Source organism: Pan paniscus, chromosome 1 (genome assembly GCF_029289425.2).
Source record: "Pan paniscus chromosome 1, NHGRI_mPanPan1-v2.0_pri, whole genome shotgun sequence".
Lineage (NCBI taxonomy): Eukaryota > Metazoa > Chordata > Mammalia > Primates > Hominidae > Pan > Pan paniscus.
Window position 1 is genome coordinate 194,649,431 of NC_073249.2, and position 22,616 is coordinate 194,672,046.

The 22,616-nt window shown below is 45.1% G+C and overlaps 1 protein-coding gene across 4 annotated transcripts in view; it reads right to left on the reverse strand.

Annotated features, from left to right (window-relative positions):
• Positions 1-1,003: 1,003 nt before the first annotated feature.
• KPNA6 (karyopherin subunit alpha 6) overlaps positions 1,004-22,616 on the reverse strand; it is a 68,829-nt gene continuing 47,216 nt past the window's right edge. For all 4 annotated transcript variants that reach the window (XM_008953495.4, XM_008953496.5, XM_055103096.2 and 1 more), the window contains 12 exons: positions 20,584-20,676; positions 20,075-20,174; positions 19,159-19,253; positions 17,989-18,120; positions 16,805-16,893; positions 15,462-15,561; positions 14,984-15,147; positions 14,195-14,273; positions 11,312-11,437; positions 10,243-10,370; positions 7,496-7,674; positions 1,004-6,849 (listed from right to left, as the gene is read on the reverse strand). In XM_008953495.4, coding sequence (XP_008951743.1) covers positions 6,662-6,849; positions 7,496-7,674; positions 10,243-10,370; positions 11,312-11,437; positions 14,195-14,273; positions 14,984-15,147; positions 15,462-15,561; positions 16,805-16,893; positions 17,989-18,120; positions 19,159-19,253; positions 20,075-20,174; positions 20,584-20,676 — 1,473 coding nt within the window. In that variant the 3' untranslated portion in view covers positions 1,004-6,661. The remainder of the gene's footprint in view (positions 6,850-7,495; positions 7,675-10,242; positions 10,371-11,311; positions 11,438-14,194; positions 14,274-14,983; positions 15,148-15,461; positions 15,562-16,804; positions 16,894-17,988; positions 18,121-19,158; positions 19,254-20,074; positions 20,175-20,583; positions 20,677-22,616) is intronic.

The following is a 22,616-nucleotide window of genomic DNA, read 5'->3' on the forward strand; positions in this document are numbered from 1 at the left end:
CAAGTGATCCTCCTACCTTGGCCTCCCAAAGGGTTGGGATTACAGGCATGAGCCACAGTGCTTGGCCTCTTTTTAAAAATGGAGACTTCAGGACAGTCTTTTTCAAGACAGACATTTGATTTAAAAAAAAAATGTTGGCAACTAATTCAAACTTAAACACGCTCTGCCAAGCACAACCTTCCTGTGGGTTCAATCAACTTTCTGGCTGCTTGTCTGTAATCTCTGCTTTAGGAATTATCTAAACTGAAGGGAGGAGTCTGTGAACTATTTGATCTTAAGAGGTTCAGGCTGGGCACGATGGCTCATGCCTATAATCCCAGCACTTTGGGAGGCGGAGGCAGGCGGATCACCTGAGGTCAAGAGTTCAAGACCAGCCTGGCCAACGTGATACCCCGTCTCTACTAAAAATACAAAAATTAGCTGGGCGTGGTGGCGGGCACCTGTAATCCCAGCTATTTGGGAGGCTGAGGCAGGAGAATCGCTTGAACCCGGGAGGCAGAGGTTGCAGTGAACCGAGATCACGCCATTGTACTCCAGCCAGGATGCCAAGAATAAAAAACTCCGTTTCAAAAAAAAAAAAAAAAAAAGGTTCAAAGGGCTGTAGAGTGGTGCTGATGAAACTAAGTCAAAATCATTTAGAGAAACTCTAGAAAATGCAAACTAAACTACAGTGACAGCCACAGATCAGTGGTTGCTGGAGGTGGGGCAGAAAGGAGGGATTCTCAAGCGGGAAGCTTACGGCTTATGAAGGTCATAGATATATTCACTATCTTGTGGTTGTTTTATGGGTGCATATGTGTTTCAATTTATCAACGTGTATATACTTTAAATATGTACAATTTATTGTATGTCAATTATATTTCAATAAAGTCGATGAAAAAAACTTTAGAGCAGGTGCAGGTTGGTACAACTCTTATTTCCACTGTTAAGCTACAAATTTAAACACCTCCTCATTCTCTTCCCCCAAATCCAGTCTAGGGTCACTCCAAGCCAAAGAAGACAATTTAGAACTTTGCAACAGGTTTTTATTTTTCCTTTATATCTATTACAGTGTTTGAAACCTAAAGAAATACATTTTCTCTTCAAATTTGGATGTGTATATAAATAACATTTGTCTGGACTCAGCACACTCAATGCCATGTTTTCTTGGCCTATGTCTGCTCTGAAATCAAGCTGTGTCTGTCTACCCAGGGGCCCTGAGAACATGGAAAATAGAGTTTATTGTTATTAGAAAAATAAAAGCAAATGAATTTGCAAAGAAAAACCAGTGAGAAGGATTAGATTCATCTTCCAAGGGTCCATAGCTGGTAACCCAAGCCATTCTCGGGGGATATCCAGTCTCTTGAGTGGCTGGGACTCCATTACCCACTTTCCTTCTTTAATAGGTCAAAGGCAATTCCCACAAAAGCTGGCTAAAAAAGCCGACACCCAACTCCAGAGTCTGAGGGTTCATGAAGAGGTGGACTTTTTTTTTTGAGACAAGAGTCTCACCCTGTCGCCCAGGCTGGCACAATCTTGGCTCACTGCAACCTCTGCCTCCTAGGTTCAAGAGATTCTCCTGCCTCAGCCTCCCACGTAGCTGAGATCACAGGTGCCCACCACCACACTGGCTTATTTTTTTTATTTTTTTATTTTTGTAGGGACGGGGTTTTACTATGTTGGTCAGGCTGGTTTTGAACTCCTAACCTCAAGTGATCTGCCCGCCTCAGCCTCCCAAAGTGCTAGGATTACAGGCATGAGCCACCACGCCCAGCTGAAGATGTGGATTTTTTTTTTTTTTGAGATGGAGTCTCGCACTGTCACCCAAGCTGGAGTGCAGTGGCATGATCTTGGCTCACTGCAACCTCCGCCTCCTGGGTTCAAGTGATTCTCCTGTCTCAGCCTCCCAAGTAGCTGGGATTACAGGCGCCTGCCACCACGCCCAGCTAATTTTTTGTATTTTTATTAGAGATGGGGTTTCACTATGTTTCCAGGCTGGTCTCAAACTCCTGACCTCGTGATCCGCCCGCCTCGGCCTCCCAAAGTGCTGGGATTACAGGCATGTGCCACCGCGCCTGGCCAGATGTGGACTCTTTAAAGACATGCTCTGAGTCAGAGGTTCCCAGCCGGTGTTAGGATCTCTGAGAGCTTACTTCCTTCAATGCCCCCCAGGCCATGGCGTATATAACAGTTACAGGAGAACAGGGCTGGCATTCAGCAACAGGGTTCAGGTATGAGCTAATGTGGACATCAGAAGTCAGCCTGGCCCAGAGGCAGCTAGGCAGGCCACTAAGATACGCTACATAAACCTTTTCCCATGGTGTTCTGGGCCTAACATGTAATACTGCCTCTTCTAACTCTCACAGCCTGCTTAGGTTCTGCACATAGCCCAGACCTGAAGCAAAGCGCCCTTGCAGAGAAAAAAATAACAGCTTTAATTCACAGATTTGGTTGGTCTTGACCTCAAGTTCTTCCTTTGCCACGGTCTAAATCAGGGTGTGGGGCTAGAGGACAGATAATGAGAGACTGAATCATTTATGAAGGCCTTGGCCAAAGAGCAGCTAGTGCCCACTACATGGATCCCAGCAGGGCCAAATTCTCAACTTGTTGGCTTAACAAAAGAATGAAAAAGCTCAAACAGAAAACATACTGGACAAGGTTGGTCCAGAACATGCAATCCTAAATGGCTATGGAATAAATTTATTCTGAGCAATATCTCAGTCTCACACTCACTAAATTCTAGGGTAGTTCTATCGAAGATGTTTACCATGGTTTAGCGCACTGAGCCCTGCACCCTTCCCCAGGCTGCCAGGGAAGCAGAGAGGTACAAACATTCCTAATGCCCCAGTCAGCCTGTTCTCCCTATGGGGTCCCTGGATTACCTGCAGGGACCTGGGGGAAATTGGCTCCCTGTCTTCAGCTGAGAGTCTGGAATCTGAACCCTAGATGAATCTACTGAAGAATGCTCAAGATGATGGATACCAAGCTGAGTGAGTCTAGGGGAGAAGAGAGGCCTGAACAAAAGAGCTGGGGCCTTCAAAGAGGTGTATGAGAGGTGAGGTTAGTAGTGCCAGGCTTTCCTATCTTTTCCTTCTAGTTTGCTAGAAACAAGTACAACTTTAGGGTGTGGGGGGAAGGCAGGTAGACATGAAGAAATGGAAATACAGTTCATTCTGCTAGACATTTTAAACTGGTTTGGCTTGAGAAAAATAGAAAGTCTGTGCCTGAGAACCTTCTTTTCCTCTCCCTTATTTAAGTACAATAGCAGCTATAATCTGTGCAGTTCAGCTCCAAAAAACAGGGCTCCTGGAAGATGGCTTTCATGGCAGAGAGTTGATGGGGTAGATTAATGGGCTCTAGGTAAGGAGCAACACCAAGGGTCCCTGAAAACTGAGGCCAACACCTGCTCCCTGGGGGGGCCATTTGTATTCCCTGACCCATGTAACAAGCCTGGCCAGCTGTGGGTGGAATCCATGTGGTTCTATCAGAAGGCTGCAGCCAACATCAAGGCCAGGCAGTCACCGGGGTCAGCTGGGATCTGAAGGGAGGCTTCTAAGACCAGACACCCTGTTAGTACTAAAGATGATGATTTGGGGGTGGGATGCCTGGAGGGGCTGGCACCATTCAAAAAAGTATTGGAAAACATTAGCCAAGAAAAAGGCTCCTTGTCCCTCCTAATCCATATCCAGATACCCCCAACCAGAGATCTTAAAAAGGATAGACCAGCCATATGCCAACATGCCAGGATTCCAAAAGCATGCCTCAACTAATTAGGGTATTCCCTACAGCAGACTGGGGTAGGGGGGCTCCATCCTGGCAATAACCAGAGAGCCTTACCTCGCTTAGGCCAGGGTATGGAATCCAGATGAAGACTGTCCACAAACAGTGGCTCTCAAGCCTGGGCTAAATAAATAATATTTTGCTTCATTACATGGCCAAAGGAGAGGAGGAGATAGAAAAGATGATATTACTACCTCTGTGGGCTGGAAGAACTTCACCTGTTGGTTGAAAGGGGATTAAAGGAAGATAACAGGAAAACCTGGTCTGGAGAAGACATAAATGAAAGCTCCTGGAGGCCACTTTTCTCTGATTACAAATCTATCCTCACACTCTGCCCCTAGTAGACTTTAGCCTTTGGAGTTCTTAGGGAAAACTGGCTTTAAGCAGCAGCCAGATCACCAAAAACATTTTCCATCTGGTACAGGACCCGGAGCTGAAGCCAAAGTAGATTTTGGAGGAACAGCTGGACAAGCAGGATGTGTATGTCTTACACTAAGAAACTGGTCCCTATATCAGGGACTTAACTCTTACTTGAGATGTACAAAGTAGATCCTACTAAATTGCCCTTTGGAAGAGAACAATGGGCGGAGGTTGGGTAGGGGAAGGCTTTTTTTTTTTTTTTTTTTTTAACTGTAAGAGAATGGTTTTTTAATGGAGGTAGCAGGCCAAGTGAAAAAAAGATTCTGCCCCCTGCCTTCCTGGGAGATTGGGAGTTGGCAGCCATCATTCCCAAGCTGATGAGTGGCATCTGACTCACCAAGGTGGTACAACATGGGTGGGAGTTTTCAAGGACAATTGCCAGACCTAAACCATCCTCCTCAGAAAATGGCTTTGAAGTGGGACTGCAGCACTAGGAGAGGGCAAATTCAAGACCAATGGCCAATAATAAGTACCTGAACTTTAGGTCTATAAGCAGAAGGGCATGGATTTCACCTGAGCCAGAAGGAGATGTGTAGCAATAGAAGCAAGAATGGCATTGTTTCAGAGGAAGGAAAAGCAGAGCTTGGAGCAGGATGCCTCTGACTAACCACAGTGGGGAGGTGGGGGTGGGGCAGACTGTGCCTTCAGCTCCACAGCTGGTCTACACCAACTTCCTCTACTCCCATCCAAACAGGTGGGCTTTACTATCATATGTAATCCACCCAGAGGCACAGGCAAGCCACTAAGGCAATGCACTACCATAATTCAAACAGAAAGAAGAGGCATCTGGATTATAATTGTCACAAGGAAGGGAAAACCCAAATCAGGTACAAGGATCCCAAACAGGGAAGATAAGCAATAGCTCTAAAAAAAAAAAAAAAGCAGGCTACTAAGTTTCAGTGATAATAGATAATAGGAGAGGCAGCCATGGGTGATCAGTTATGTGGACAACGGCCATTGAGATTGAATTTGACAAGGCAAACTGCTTCTGAGTTTCCTGATACAAGCAGGATGTTCAGCAGTAAGGACAGAGTAGCAGACTTCACCAGGCCCTGAGGCCATCCTTGCTCCCTTCAGGTCCTGGGACAATCAGGCCACGCTGACCTGCTTTATGAAGGTTCCAGAGCTGAAGGTTGGTCCCAGGTGGTGGTCCAGAATCCAAGCAGAGAGGAAAAGGACCAAGCTCAGGCCTCCTGAGCGAGGAAGCATCCATATCTCTTTTTGGTCTTCCTCACAGTATCCTACTTACCGAAATGACAGACAGTTCTTCCTCTTGAGACCAATTAAGATTGACCTACCTAATATATAGAATATAAAAAAATACAGAACTTTTTGACATTCTCTCCTTTAGAAGTAAAATATACATGATCCAACTATGGAAGAGGAAGAAGAAGAAGAAGAAAGGCCAAAGGCAGGGATCCCTGACTATCCCAATACATGACACTCTCACTCCACCCTCCTCTGCAACTTACAGGTCACCAGAGCAAGGACTTTCTCCTCAGGAGAAAGGAAGGACCACAGCCCCCTATCTCAAGCTTAGGAGAAAATACAGCCACCTCAGAGGTTCTCTCAACCTCGAGGGGGAATTTTCAAGTAAACAAATGAAGTTGGGTCGCACCATTTGGAAGGTGAGTAGGAAATATGGGATCAGTAGCTACACATGGGAAGCCCCATCTGAAGGCCTGTGCTCCTCCCCTGCACTCCCACTGGTATACTTGAGACACTTCAGGAGAGTGAGGAAGATCTCCCAAACTAAAGAGGTCTGGGCAAAGAGTCAGAGGGAGGGAGGGACCTTTGTTTCATGGTAGCCTCCCCAGCCTCTAGTCCCAGGCAATGCAGGCAGCTGGGTTTACTAAAACCAGGAACTTGTGGCTCTTGGGAAGAGCAATCTTAATACAAGAAAAATGTGCAAAAGAAAAAAAAATTAAATAACTCAATCCAAGCATACAAGATTAATATTCTGTCAGAGCAAGAACACTTTGTTTTGGATTTCTCCCTTCCCCTCCCACCTCCCACCTCTGGAATATACCGTCTGCTCAAGTACCCAAGATAAGAGTTACACAGATCAGGGCAGAGGACCGGGAAGAATGAAAAAAGATAAAGGGAAGGAAGTCACCACTGAAGAAAAAAAGAAAAAAAATAAAAATAAAAAAAGGTGCAAATTGATTACCTTAGTCCTCCTTTGTCTACCCCTGGGCTCCTGGGTTAAAGACATGTGTGCAGCCAAAATATAGTGTAAGGAAGAAAAACCCAACACGTCCCCTTCTTGTCACAAAACCCAAAGGTGAGCCTCAGATGGTTCTGTCTGTCCAGAGGGTGCTCCCTCCAGGGAAGGGGGCGGAGCAGGTCAAGAGCACAGTCTCCAGGGCAGCAGAGGTGTGTGGTGGCTGATGGTGGGGACACTGGTTTCCCGCCCACCAGAGGGCTGCTCTTCCGCTGGCTGGTGGTGCTTCCCATCCCCTCCCCTCCCCGGAGGCAGATATTATAGCTGGAAGCCCTCCATGGGGGCCTCAGGCTGCTGGAAGATGAACTGCTGTTGCGTTTCATCGACTTGGGGAGCCAGGCTGCTATCATCGTCTTCTACACCAAAGTAGTGCTCAATGAGGTCGAAGGCCTTCTGGTAGATCTCCTGGTTCTCATGGCTCTGGAGAAACTCAATTTTATCCAAGCCTACAGTAGTAAGAAGGAAGGAGAGGGAAGTGTGAGTGCTTTTCTATGGGCAGGTGAAACATTTACCTATTTTTCCTTCCCTGAGGTATGTTAGTGCTTACAAACACAAGTCATATGATCAGATCACTCTTGGACCTGAAAGGGGAGAGTTAAGATTTCTTCTCAAAACTACAGAATCCCAAAGGAAAGAGACCAAAATGTCAGTTACAGAGGTTCTAGTCCTGATTCTGCTTTAAACTAGAAGCATGACGTGGGCAAATCATCAGCCTCTCAGGGATGAGTGATGAGTTAATCCAGCACTCTTATAGGTACAGCCTATCAGAAAGAGAACTGACCTATCACTCCTTAGAAGGAGAAGAAACTGGTGAGAGACAACTCTCAACTCAAAAGATGAGCCAAATCCAAATCCTAGCTGTACCCCAGCTACTCAGCACATCCTGATTATACTCATGGTAACGTCTGAAACCCTGTGGATGGTGAAACTTGGCTAGGGCAGGAGCTCTTAACTGTTCTGAAGACACAGACATCAGTCTCATGGAAGCTATGGATGCTTCCCAACCCACACTCCGCCACCACCAACATATGTATACCACGTTGGAGGCCTACAGTCTCAGGTTCTGACCTAGATTGAGGAGAGGGCACATACCATAGGCTTCCTCTATGAGGCCACAATAAGGATTGACCCCTGAGCCACTGCGCTTGCCCTCTTGCTCTCCAAGCCGCAGGATGTTCTCCAGTCCATTGAGGGCCACTTGCACAATCTTCGAATCCATTACAGTCAGCAAGTCACATAGGGGTTTGATGCAGCCCAGTGAGACCAGGTACCTAGGGGCCAGAGACCAAGCAAGTGCTAAACTAGTACAGGACACATGAAGTGCTGGGCAGGTGCTCTGAACTCTCAGCAACCCACTCTTACTAATTTTTTTTTTATTTTTAAGAATTGTGAGGCCGGGCGCGGTGGTTCACACCTGTGATCCCAGCACTTTGGGAGGCTGAGGTGGGCGGATCACAATGTCAAGAGATCGCGACCATCCTGGCTAACATGGTGAAACCCCGTCCCTACTAAAAAAAATACAAAAAAAAAAAAAAAATTAGCCAGGTGTGGTGGCGGGCACCTGTAGTCCCAGCTACTCGGGAGGCTGAGGCAGGAGAATGGTGTGAACCTAGGAGGCAGAGCTTGCAGTGAGCCGAGATTACGCCACTGCACTCCAGCCTGGGCGACAGAGTGAGACTCCGTCTCAAAAAAAAAAAAGAAAAGAAAAAAGAATTGTGCAACACCCCATTCCATGCCAGAGAATGAGAGTGTCCCCCAACCAAGTCCTTTTTTTTTTTTGAGACAGGGTCTTGCTCTGTCACCCAGGCTGGTGTGCACTGGTGCGATCCCAGCTCACTGCAGCCTCCTGGGCTTAAGTGATCCTCCTGCCTCAGCCTCCCAAACAGCTGGGACTACAGGTGTGTGCCACCATTCTCAGCTAATTTATTTTTTATTTTTTGTAGAGACAAAGTCTCATTATGTTGTCCAGGCTGGTCTCAAATTCCTGGTCTCAAGCGATCCTCCCACCTTGACCTCCCAAAGTGCTGGGATTACAGGTGTGAGCCACTGCTCTTACTGAGCCTTGATAACCGCTTATCCTTTCTCTATCTCTCTACCTTCCTGTTGATATTGTTCAGTTCATTTCACATGTGGTTGGTCTAGTTCATTTCACATGTGGATGCTACCAAACACTCCTCCTCCTTGCCTCTAATGTCTCCTTGGCTGCAATATTACCCCTCTGAACACATCACTTCCCTGCATAAAATTTTTCACAGGCTCCCTAATTCCCTGAACTCCAAATTCTATGGCACAACAATACCATAATACCACAAGCCCAGCCCAGCCTGGATGCTCTGCAATCTGGCTCCTAGTTCCTTTCTAGCTCTGCCTCCCATTATTCCCTTCCAAGGACAATACATTCTAGTCACACTTGTAAAGGTCTCCAGGTTTCTGATTCCTGTACCTTTATTTATGCTTTTCCCTGTCTAAGAGGCCTTTTACAATCCCATATTTATCCTTCAAAGCTTAACTCAACAGCTATCTCTTTTCTCCTAAGACTTTATATATACTAACTGTGCTCCCCTTAATAGGCAACAAGTGAAGGGCAAAACACTTAACTATTCCCACCACTTTCCACTAATGTTCAGATAATGGAAACTAAAATAAAAGAGTACACAGGCCAGGTGGCTCATGCCTGTAATCCCAGCACTCTGGGAGGCCAAGGTGGGAGGATCATCTGACATCAGGAGTTCAAGACCAGCCTGCTAACATGGTGAAACCCCGTTTCTACTAAAAATACAAAAAATTAGCCGGGCGTGGTGGCACGTGCCTGCCCCAGCTACTCAGGAGGCTAAAGCAGAAGAATCGCTTGAACCTGGGAGGCAGAGGTTGCGGTCTCAAAAAGAGCACACATACACAAAATAGCTTTCTATTCGCTTCTTTCAAGTCTCATATCCCAAATTAATTTCTCAAAGAAGCTGCTTTTTTGTTTGAGACAGGACCTTGCTCTGTAGCAAATGCTGGAGTGTAGTGGCACAATCACAGCTTATTACAACTGTGACCTCCTGGGCTCAGGTGATCCTCCTGCTTCAGCCTACTGAGTAGCTGTGGCCACGGGCACACGCCACTACAACCTGCTAATTTTTACATTTTTGTACACATGAGACAAAGTCCCTATGTTGCCCAGGCTAGTCTTGAACTCCTGGGTTTAAAGGATCCTCCTGCTTCAGCTTCCCAAGGTGCTGGGATAACAGACATGAGCCACTACACCAGCTTGCTTGTTTTTTTTTTTTTTTTTTTTGTGACAGACTCTGGCTCTGTCACTCAGGCTGGAGTGCAGTGGTACAATCACAGCTCACTGCAGCCTTGACCTTCCAGGCTCAAGCCATCCTCCCATCTCAGCTGGGACTATAGGCACATGCCACCATGCCCGGCTAATTTTTGTATCTTTCGTAGAGACAGAGTCTTCTTATGTTGGTCAGGCTGAAGAAACTGTTTTGAGTGAGCCATAGCACGGTTCCCCTTCATTTGAATTGAGAACTACATAGATTTCAGTTCTCTGTTGGATAAGAAAAGGTAGAGAAAGGTTGGATGTCCATGTCATGTTTCTCTTCTCCAGAAGGGAAAACTGGTAAACTGTTATAGTGTCACTGGAATCTGGAATAGATTCCCACATGGCTTACATGGAATCTATTCCAGATTCTAGTGACACTGTAGCAGTTTACCAGTAAAATTCTATTACAGTGAGACTAGGGGGCAAACCTGTCTGAGCAAGAGCAGTTTATAGGTCACCTGTAAACCATGAGCAAACAGGGAGAGCATCCATTATCATTCAAGACAACGGGAAAGGAATGTAATACCTGATCTGCTCAGGGGTTCCTCCTGATGTGGCATTGGTGATGGCCCAGGCTGCCTCTTTCCTTGTACGAAACTCTGCTTTCTGAAGGATTTCGATCAACACAGGGAAGATATTTGCATCTATAACAGCCTGAGAGAGAATTGAGAGGAGGCAGATGGAAGGAGAAAGTCATTTCAGCATGATAAATAAATCTAGTCCCCAAATCAGCTAAGACTTAGACATCTTCCCCATTCTGGGAGTTTTCTTTTGTTCTTCCTATATAGGTGACAGGCTACTACAGAAGAACCCAGTTTTGGTTACACAGCTTCTTTGACCAATAGTACACACTGACTCCAATTTCTTTCTTTCTTTCTTTTTTTTCTGAGACAGTCTTGCTCTGTCGCCCAGGCTGGAGTGCAGTGGCGCGATCTCGGCTCACTGCAAGCTCCACCTACCAGGTTCACGCCATTCTCCTGCCTCAGCCTCCCAACTAGCTGTGACTACAGGCGCCTGCCACCATGCCCAGCTAATTTTTTTTTTTTTTTTGTATTTTTAGAAGAGACATGGTTTCACCACGTTAGCCAGGATGGTCTTGATCTCCTGACCTCATGATCCGCCCACCTCAGCCTCCCAAAGTGCTGGGATTACAAGCATGAGCCACCACGCCCAGCCCCTCTTTTTTTTTTTTTTTTTTTTTGAGATGGAGTCTCGCTCTGTTGCCCAGGCTGGAGTGCAGTGGCGTGATCTCAGCTCACTGCAACCTTTGCCTCTCGGGTTCAAGCAATTCTCCTGCCTCAGCCTCCCAAATAGCTGAGATTACAGGCGTCCACCACCACACCCATCTAATTTTTGTATTTTTAGTACAGATGGGGTTTCACCATGTTGGCCAGGATGGTCTCAAACTCCTGACCTCATGATCTGCCCACCTCGGCCTCCCAAAGTGCTGGGACTACAGGCGTGAGCCACCGTGCCTGGCCAATTGACTCCTATTTTTAAAGGGAAACAAATTCTTTCTTCTGAAAGCAAATATTCCAACAACCTCCCAAGTTCCTATGACTTCCCATGCCCCTTGACTTCCCTGCCTGTTTTACCTGTATTTGAGCCCTGTTGCCAGCAGTAATATTTGAAATAGTCCAGCAAGCTTCCTTCCGGATTGACTCCTTGGGACTGCTCAACAAGTGGAGAAGGCAAGGTAGGGCTGAACAGTTAAGAATGACCTAGAACACCAAAAGCACAGGAAACAAAAGAAAAATTAAACTGTTTTTAATTTTTTTTATGTTTTTTTTTTTTTTTTTTTGAGACAGAGTCTCGCTCTGACGTCCAGGCTGGAGTGCAATGGCACAATCTCGGCTCACTGCAACCTCCACCTCCCAGGTTCAAGTGATTCTCCAGCCTCAGCCTCCCAAGACGCTTGGATTACAGACGCCTACCACCACGCCCGGAAAATTTTTCTATTTTTAGTAGAGATGGGGTTTCATCATGTTGGCCAGGCTGGTCTCAAGCTCCTGACCTCAGGTGATCTGCCTGCCTCGGCCTCCCAAAGTGTTGGGATTACAGGCGTGAGCCACTGTGCCCGGCTTCATTTTTTTTCTTTAAATAGGGTCTCACTTTGTTGCCTAGGCTGGAGTGCAGTGGTATGATCACGGCTTACTGCAGCCTTGACCTCCCAGTCTCAAGCAATCCTTCTACTTCAGCCTCCTGAGTAGCTGGGAACTCCTGAGTAGCAGGGTGCCACCACACTCTGCTAATTAAAAAACTTTTTTTTTTTTTGTAGAGACAGGGTCTTCCCATGTTGCAGGGCTGGTCTCAAACTTCTGGGCTCAAGTGATCCTCCCGCCTCAGCCTCCCAAAGTGCTGGAATTACAGGCATGAGCCACTGCACCTGGCCCAGGTAAACTGGACTTAATCAAAATGAAAAATTTTTGTGCATCAAGACATTGGAGTAAGCTGGGCACAGTGGTATGCACCTGCAGTCCCAGCTACTCAGGAGGCTGAGGCAGTAGGATCACCTCAGCACAGGAGTTCAAGGCCAGCTGGGGCAACATAGTGAGACCCTCTAAAAAAAATTAAAAAAGAAAAGAAAGTTGGTCTGGGTGAGGTGGCTTCATGCCTGTAATCCCAGCACTTTGAGAAGCCAAGGTGGGAGGATTGCTTAAGCCCAGTAGTTCAAGAGTAGCCTGGGCAACATGGTAAAACCCTGTCTCTCCAAAAAAAACAAATTCAAAAAATTAGCTAGGCATGATGGTGCAAGCCTGTAGTCCCAGCTACTTGGGAGGCTGAGGTGGAAGGATTGCTTTGAGCTCAGGAGGCAGAGGTTGCAGTGAGCCGAGATGGCATCATTGCACTCTAGCCTGGGTGACAAAGACAGACTCTGTCTCAATTTTAAAAAATTAAATAAGTTAAAAGTTTTTTTTTTTTTAAAGACACCAAAGTTAAAAGATAAAACCACAGAACAAGAGAAAATATTTGCAAAACATGTGTCTGATAAGAGATTAATATCCAGAACATATGAAGAACTCCTAAAATTGAACAACCAGAAAACTCAACAACCCAATTAAAACATGAGCAAAAGACTTGAATAGACATGTGTCCAAAAAAAAAAAAAAAAACACACAGATGGCCAATAAGCATATGAAAAGATGCTCAACATTACCAATCATTAGAAAAATGCAAATCAAAACCACAATGAAATATCACTTCACACCCATTAGGGTGGGTATTATCAAAAAAAAAAAAAACGGAAAATAACAACTGTTGGCAAGGCTGTGGGGAAACTGGAACATGCTGCATTGTTGGTGGGAATGTAAGACGGCATAGCAGCTGTGCAGAACAGTATGGTGTCCCCTCAAAAAAATTAGGCATAAAATTAGAACATGATCCAGCAATTCCACTCTGGGTATATACCAGGGACTTGAACAAATATTTGTACACCAATGTTCATAGCAGCATTATTCACAATAGCCAAAAGGTGGAAACAACCCAAATGTCTATCGATGGATAAATAAAATATGGTATATACATACAGTGGAATATCATTCAGCCTTTCAAAGGAGTTCTGATGCATGCTACAACATGGACGAATTTTAAAGATACTAGGCTAAGTGAAATAAACCAGACGAGAAAGAATAAACACTGTATGATTCCACTTACATGAGGTACTTAGAGCACTCAAACTCACAGATACAGAAAATAGAATGGTGGTTACTAGGCACTAGGGGAAGGGAGAATGGGGAGTTACTGTTTAATGTGTACGGTTTCAGTTTGAGATGATAAAAAATTTCTGTAGCTGGCTAGTGGCAATAACGGAAAAACAATGTGAATGTACTTTATGCCAATGGTTAAAATGGTAAATTTTATGTTGTATTTTAAAGTACATGCATATACATATACAAAGTAACCCAGAAAATGAGTGTGTGGGTTTGAGTGTTTGAGTGAGACTACTCACCTGTTAAGAAACCTGTCCAGAATCCCACAGAATTATGCCCGCTACTCAAAACCCAAAGAATACCCAAATCTCTAGCCTTTGAGCAGGGGAACTTTGTTTACTATGCCTTCACCAGAAGGGTTATTTACAAAAGATTATTCCAAGGTCCATGATATCCATGAGACCTTAAAGATCTAGGAAGCAGGGGTGGAGTTCCATAGCTTTCAGTATCTCAAAGGGACCATGACTCAAACTTAACTACCTCACAATGTCCCAGGTGGTAAGTCCAGTTTTTCCATTTAGTTTTCCTTCACCCATTAGACGATGATTTGTTCCCAATTTATGTAAGAAAAGAAGGAACCAAGTTTCCCATGACTGTTTAGAGAATAACAGAGCTGGAACTTTTCACTCAAGCCCACACTTACTTTCTTAGACCATAGTGCCTCCCATGAGGACCACAGCCCTTTGCAGGAAAGGCTTTTGTCCACTGGCAGCTCTCCACAAGCTCTTCCATAGCTGGTCTAAGATCCTGCACCCTCCTCTTTCTTACCTGGGTCTGGATGTCATCTCCAGTGACGATGTTACCCACGGCTCTCAGGGCAGGAGAAGCCACTTTGTAATCATTGTGCCTACAGAGGAGGGAGATCTGATCAGAAGGCCAGCACACCATTTTCGGCCCTGCTGATTCTCTCTCTTTAGTCTGAGCCTGGAGAAGCTTAAGGAACCTGTACCCTTTTTTTTTCTTTTTTCTTTTTTTTTTGAGACAGAGTCTCGCTCTGTTGCCCAGGCTAGAGTGCAGTGGCGCGATCTCGGCTCACTACAAGCTCTGCCTCCCGGGTTCACGCCATTCTCCTGCCTCAGCCTCCCAAGTAGCTGGGACTACAGGTGCCCGCCACCACGCCCGGCTAATTTTTTGTATTTTTAGTAGAGACGGGGTTTCACCGTGTTAGCCAGGATGGTCTTGATCTCCTGACCTTGTGATCCACCCGCCTCAGCCTCCCAAAGTGCTGGGATTCTTTTTTTTCCTTTGAGACGGAGTCTTGCTCTGTCACCCAGGCTGGAGTGCAATGGCGCGATCTCGGCTCAGTGCAACCTCTGCCTCCCAGGTTCAAATGATTCTCCTGCCTCAGCCTCCCAAGTAGCTGGGATTACAGGCGCCTGCCACCGCGCCCAGCTAATTTTTGTATTTTTAGTAGAGACGGGGTTTCACCATGTTGGTCAGGCTGGTCTCGAACTCCTGACCTTGTGATCCGCCCACCTTGGCATCCCAAAGTGCTGGGATTATAAGCATAAGCCACCGTGCCCAGCCAGAACCTGTACCCCTTCTAAGACCACTCACATCAGCAGCTCTACCAATCTCCGGCAGACTCCGGAGTCTATGACTGCCTGGATCTTCTCATTGGGGCCATCAGACAGATAAGAAAGGGCCCAGCAAGCATCTGCCAGCAAGTCCGAGTCGCTGCTGAAGAGTAGGCGAGACAGTACAGGCAAACAAGGAGAGACCTGTGGGAAGCAGAGTGAGAAAGACTCACAGGGGAACAAGACTATATCAACTCTATCACGAACCCTAACATTGCAACCACCGCCCCCACAATACACACACACAAGTAATTCCAGACCCTAGGGATCGCTACTACATTAAACATTTGGGTCTACCTTTTCACTTTACTATCCAGGTACACAAGATCATCTGCTTCACTAACAATTGCTTCTTTCAGTTTCCCATGATTTGAGACTCCAAGGAGTATCCCAAACACTTAAAAACTCCATATGAAGGAACCTGATGTCACTCAGGGTCTAGTAAGTAGCTCTCTCACCTTTGCAAACTCTGGGGGTGGGTTTTTCCCTCGGCAGAGATTTGACAGGGCCCAGACCGCATTCCGTGTCATCGTCAGTCGTGTGGACTTGGTAAGGAGTCTGAAGGAAACAGCAAAGCCAGATCCTGAGCACTGAGGCCTTGGCATAGGACTGTTGCCAATGAACCCAGAGACAAATCCAATGAGACCTCTCAGACTCTAGCAGCCTGTTTCTTCCTACTCATAGACCTAAGTTAATAGAGCTGGTATAGGTTAGGAGGCCAACATCTATACAGAGTATTCATTTCAGGACCAGCTGTGGCTAGTTAATACCATAGATAATAGGGACGAAACAGAGGGCTAGATCTGGAGTAAGCCTGTAAAGCTTCTAAAGTGGGATATATCATGCCCATAACCCTGGTCACAAGTCCAGGACAAGGAATGGTGTTCCCTGGAAATAAAAGCTAAAAGTCTAAGAAATAAAAGCTATAGGTCTACTGTGAGAGCTTTAGCCACACAGTATGGAATAATTTTCTGTGAAGGGTCCAAGAAAGTGACAGTGGTAGGCTATGAGACTGTGGTCTCTGAAGAACAGTTCATTCATCTGTTTTGGTTTAGGCATAGTTTACTCTAAGGGTACGGAGGGAAGGATGGGAGAAGGATACAATGACGCTTCATGGGGTCTTTGATCTATAATTTACGACAGAGCTGTCCGATGTATGTATGCAAAACCCCACAGCAAATCAATGCATTTTGTAGAGAAGGTTGGATTTTTCCAGGTGGGCTAGTCCTGCCTCTCTCCCCTGGCTCAACAATGAGGAGGATATGAGGATATGACTAACATGAGGTTCTGCAGTGCCGTGAAGTGAGGAACAAGATCCTTCTTGGCAGATGGGTGGCACAATCTTTTTTTTTTTTCACTCTTTTGCCCAGGCTGAAGTGCAGTGGTGTGATCAATCACAGCTCACTGTAGCCTTGATCTCCCTGGGCTCAGGTGATCCTCCCTGCCTCAGCCTCCCAAGTAGCTGAGTCTACAGGTGCCTGCCACCACACCTGGCTAACTTTTGTATTTTTTGTAGAGTTGGGGTTTCACCATGTTGCCCAGGCTGGTTTTGAACTCTAGGCTCATGGGATCCACCTGCTCTGGCCTACCAAAGTGCTAGGATTACAGGCATAAGCCACCATGCCCGGCCACAACCTTCTCAATCTCCAAAGATACCTATCTTTTACTTCGGCAATCAGAATGCATTTTTATAGTTTTTGCACTTACCTATCATCTTAAGGAATCAAGTATGCTGCCCCCAAATGACCTGCCACGTGGCCACCCGGTAGACGCCCAGGTACAGATGATTATAATTACTCACGTTAACAAAGGATTAAGGATGGAACAGTTCAAGACGTAATCTCGGCAAACAGAGCTATCTCCAGCTATGTTTCCCAGTGCCCAGACTGCCTGAAAAGGGGATAATGAAACTGTCACCCACAAAGCTTGGTACTTCTGTGAGTACTTTATAGCCACAACTGCAAAGTGAGTACCCACCAGGATGAGAATGATGTCAAGGCCCCAAATATACTACACAAGCTCAGGTAACCTCCCTACTGAAATTCTTACTGAGCACTTGTTCTACAATGACCTATCCCTGGGAGTTCCTGGTTCAGCAGGGAAAGACAGGCTGCCATCTGTACTATAGCCACAGAAGCCAAAACAATATCGCCCAGAAAAGGAGAAAGTAATCAGAAAGTTGCATTTTTTTTTTTTTTTTTTTGAGACGGAGTCTCGCTCTGTCACCCAGGCTGGAGTGCAGTGGCGCAATCTCTGCTCACTGTAACCTCCACCTCCCCGGTTCAAGTGATTCTCCTGTCTTAAGCCTCCTGAATAGCTGGGATTACAGGCAAGCTCCACCATGCCCAGCTAATTTTTTAGTATTTTTAGTAGAGATGGGGTTTCACCATGTTGGTCATGCTGGTCTTGGACTCCTGACCTCGTGATCTGCCCACCTCGGCCTCCCAAAGTTCTGGGATTATAGGCGTGAGCCACCGCGCCTGGCAAAAGTTGCACTCTTGTAGCTGCCTTGGACCAAGTCTATATGTAGTAATAGAGAAAAGAGCCCACTACCACTCTCCAATTCTATCCAACTAGTAAGAATTCAATGGGAGAAATGGAAGTTGTATCTTTATCTCCATGATTTGTGGGTACTCAGATATGGGTACTGTGGTGTCTTTTTTCCAATGGCACTTCCAACAACAAATGTATAGAGTTTTTTCCACATCAACCACCCATTCTCTGATACCAACCATGTGTCCAACGATTTAATTCAATTCTGACACTAACACCTAGAGTTAATGCAGAGTCCGCAGGTTAGTCCCACAAGACTGCCCCAACTTGAGATACCAGTTTCAAGTCCTAGGGGCCATCTGTACTTGACACCCCTATCACTCAGGAAATTCCAAGAGTTTTAACACTGTGCCAAGAACCAGGACAAAGACCAAATATATTTTTTATTATACCACAGGTACTATAAAGAATCACACCAAATCTAAGCATTACCTGTTCCTGAACATCCTCAAAGTCTGAATTAAGCAGCTCTATAAAAATGGGGACAGCCCCTGCTTCAATGACAATTTTGGTCTGCTGAGAGGTTCCAGAGGCAATATTCGTTAGAGCCCAGGCAGCTTCAAACTGAAAGTGAGATTAAGCAATGATTGAAAGGTCATTTCAGACTGAGCAGCCATGCCTATCAGCTGGCTCAGAACAGTAAGCCTCCTGCCCATGAATTTAAAAAACCAAAACAAAACCTCACAAAACACAAGCAAGCCTCTTGCCCACGAATTTAAAACACACACACATAAAATACAAGCCTTTCCTCTCCCGTCTTTAGAGAGTGGGAAGATGCAGTGATGTGATATAGATGAGAATAAGACATTGGGCTTCCAGGGTCCCAGGTTTAGTCCTGCACTACCACAACACCCATGCATCCTTTGCCAGGTCACTCTTTTATTTCCTGAGCTTCACTTTCTTCATTTCTGAAATGAGGATTAGAATGAAATGGGTCTCTCAAAGTCCCTTTCAGCTGAGTTCTGGCAAGTTCCAATGGATTGACCCATCACCCATCTCTGAAACAAGAGACCCAGAGAGGCTAAACAATTTGCCTCAGGTCACACAGGTAGTGGACTATACCCTCTGATTTATAACTGAATGATCAGTCTATCATAGTCTGGTGCCTTTCCTTTGAAATTGTTTTAAGGAAGAGATTCTGGCTGTGAGGGAACTGATGGTTTCTCCTGAATGTTTCCTAACATTACTTTTGTACTTCCTGAGAGATATGTCAATAGAAGTATCCCACTGCAATTTCTTGGAAGTAGGGCTTTCATCTAATAACCCCTTCCCAGTAGTGGGGGACTGGGGGTGGGGTGGGGATAAGTAATGGGTACAAAAAAACCCAGAAAGAATTAATAAGACCTACTATTTGGTAACACAATAGGGTGACTATAGTCAATAATAACTACACAATTTAAAATAACTTAAAGTGTATAATTGGATTGTTTGTAACTTAAAGGATAAATGCTTGAGGAAATGGATACCCCATTCTCCATGATTTGCTTATTTCAAATTGCATGCCTGTGTCAAAACATCTCATGTACCCCATAAATATATATACCTACTATGTATCCCCCAAAAATTAAAAGACAAAACAAACCCCTTCCCTTCAGGCCTCACCTGTAATGTACAATTCTCATTCCTCTTCAGAAACTCCACGAACCGATCCACCACTCTTGGAGTGTTGATAACTTCATCTATTGGAGGACTAGGCTCTGGATAAGGGAGAAGGGAAAATAAAAACACAGGAGAAGCTTTTGCTGATCCCTTCATGGGGGTCAGCTTGCAATCCTTCTTAGACACTTCTGACCACCCTTACAAACATTCCCAAACTCCCTTCTGGTAAGGTGGTTTTAACAATATCTACTCGTCTTTGAACTGTATAATACAGCTGGAATGTTAAAGAGTAAAGCCAATCCTAATTTAAGAATGCTCATCTTTGGCTTACTAAATGTAAGCAAAGAAAGGTGTGGGAGAGAGAACCGCCTAAGGGATGAACAACCATGGTCTACACATTTCCCTTTCAAGAAAGACCAGTACTCTCTTCTTGGGAAGATTATTTGATATACTGAAACAAGAGGTATTTTTCCAATCATACATTAAATTTTTTTATTAAGTACCTATGGTGTGCCGCACAGTTCTAGGTACAGAGGACATAGGAGGGAACAAAAACAAAAGTCTCTGCCCTCAGAGAGCTTATATCCTAGTGGGAAGAGTCATTTTATTATGTTAGAAGATAAATATAATGGGGGGAGAGGAGGAGAATATGTAGGGCAAGGTAAAAAGATAAAACTGTTGAAGGTGGGATTTAATCATAGGAGTAAGGGAGTTGCTACAAAGATATCTGGGAATAGAGGACATCAGGCAGAGGAAGTATCCAGTGTGAAGGTAGCAATGTGTGTATCTTGTACAAGCAACACCAAGGTCAGTAGGGCTAGAGCAGAATGAGTGAGGGCACATGTAAGTTGATGACATCAGTGAAGAGAAAAGAGGCTAAATCATATAAGGCCTCTCTGACAAGGGCCAGGCTTTGTACCTTTGGAGAGCAGTTTCCGGAATTTCTGTGTGGTTGCTAACTGCAGGTCAGAATCATCAGAAAAGAGCATCTCCACCATCTCTCTTGTGATCACACTCTCCTAGAACATAAAACAAGTTTAGGACTTTGCAAATGTTGCAAACCAACATTAGAGCCAGATGTGAGCACATAATACTGCTTGGCATCCTGTTTTCTAAAAAACTGAGGGCAAGAGGATGGCATAATAGGCTCAGGAGAAGGGGTCTGTTTAATCTATAGGTGCTTCAAGTTGGGACATTTGAAAAGTGATTCCTAATTCTGAGGCAACTGATGGCTTCTCTTAAATGTTTCCTCAGATATATCTAACAAAGTTGAATCTTTGTTGACTCCTAAAGCTGACAGAAGGGTCCACAGAGGAAAGAACTTGTCATGGTTACTGGCAAAGCTGGTAGATGATGTGAACGGCCCAATTTCTGTCCTTAGAAGCAGGTGTTTTCCAGGTCAGCCTGAGGCACATGCAGGGGCCTTACCCCAGTGGTAGAGCTCACATAAGAGTCCATGAGAAGACTATCGAACATGGCAGCTTCTTCATTAATCAGCTCCACATTTCTCCGTTTAAAAAGCTGAAAGTAAAGAGACAGTGGTTAAGAGTACTCTCTGAACCAAAGAAAACAAAGAACAATCCAATGTTAAATTATGGCATAACTGACAAGGATATACTAGAGTAGCTGAGAAGTGAGGCCAAGCTTTATACATTAGTCTCCCCTTATTCAGTTTTGCTTTCTATTATTTTAGTTATCCAGTCAACCGTGGTCTGAAAATATTACACAGAAAATTCCAGAAATGAACAATTCATAAGTTTTAAATTGCATGCCATTCTGAGTAGTGTTGAAATCTCATGCTATCTTGTTCTGTCTGGCCCAGGATGTGAACATCCTTTGTCCAGTGCATCCATTCCATGCTGTATACGCTGCTGCCAGTTAGTCACTTAATAACCAACTTGGTTATCAGGTGGCAATTGCTTGTGTTCAAGTAACCCTTATTTTACTTAGTAATAGCCACAAGGTGCAAGAGTAGTGATGCTGGCAATTCAAATGTGCCAAAGAGAAGCTGTAAAGTGCTTCCTTTAAGTAAAAAGATGAAAACATGGAAAAAAACATAGTATATGTAAGGTTCAGTAATATCTGCAGTTTCAGGCATCCACTGTGGGTCCTGGAATGTATTCCACAAAGAGAAGAGGAGACTATTGATTACTGACATGGAAAAGATATTCAAGGACTTGGAGGCAGAGGCAGCAGTGGGCCAAGATCACGCCACTGTACTCCAACCTGGGCAACAGGGCAAGATCCTGTCTTAAAAAAAAAAAGAAAAAAAGGAATGATAGTATAGCAAAAGGGTGGGCAAAATCAGGTTAGGTTGGCCAGGCACAGTGGCGCATGCCTGCAAACCCAGCACTCTGGGAGGCCAGGGCAGGTGGATCACTTCAGCTCAGGAGTTCAAGACCAGCCTGGGCAACATGGCAAAACCCTGTCTGCACCAAAAAAAAAAAAAAAAAATCCACAAAAATTAGCTGGGCGTGGTGGTACATGCCTATAGTCCAGCTACGCAGGAGGCTGAGGAAGAAGGATCACTTGAGCCCGGGAGCTTGAGGCTGCAGTGAGCTGAGATCATGTCACTCACTGCACTCCAGCCTGGGTGACAGAGTGGGACCTTGTCTCAATAAATAAATAAATAAATAAATAAATAAATAAATAAATATAATCAGGTGACTGAATCTGTTGGCGGGGTGGCGTAGGAGTGCAGATGGTGAGGCATTATTATAGTCTCAGGCTGGGCGTGGTGGCTTACGCCTGTAATCCCAGCACTATGGGAGGCTGAGGTGGGCAGATCTGGGCAGATCACAAGGTCAGGAGTTCGAGACCAGTCTGGCCAACATGGTGAAACCCAGTCTCTACCAAAAATATACAAAGTTAATTGGACGTGGTGGTACATGCCCGTAATCCTAGCTACTCGGGAGGCTAAGGCAGGAGAATTGCTTGAACCCAGGAGGCAGAGGTTGCAGTGAGCAGAGATCGTGCCATTGCACTCCAGCCTGGGTGACAGAATCAGACTCCGTCTCAAAAAAAAAAAAAGAAAAAAAAAAAGAAAAGAAAAGGTAACAAGGAACTAGAACTAGAATGTTACAGTAAAGACATAAATGATGTCTAAGTTGGTCTAACTTGTGAAAAGGGGATAAGGTCAGTTTTCTCTTTCTCAAAGCTCCCAACATTTACTTACAACAAAGGAAACTGGATGAGTAGCTCACTCAGTAAGTAAGCTTTTTTTTTTTTTTTTTTTTTTTTGAGATGGAGTTTCACTCTTGTTGCCCAGGCTGGAGTGCAATGGCACAAACTTAGCTCCTGCAACCTCCGCCTCCTAGGTTCAAGCAATTCTCCTGCTTCAGCCTCCCAAGTAGCTGAGATTGCAGGCGCATGCCACCACGTCCGGCTAATTTCTGTATTTTTAGTAGAGAAAATGAAGTTTCACCATGTTGGCCAGGCTGGTCTTGAACTCCTGACCTCAG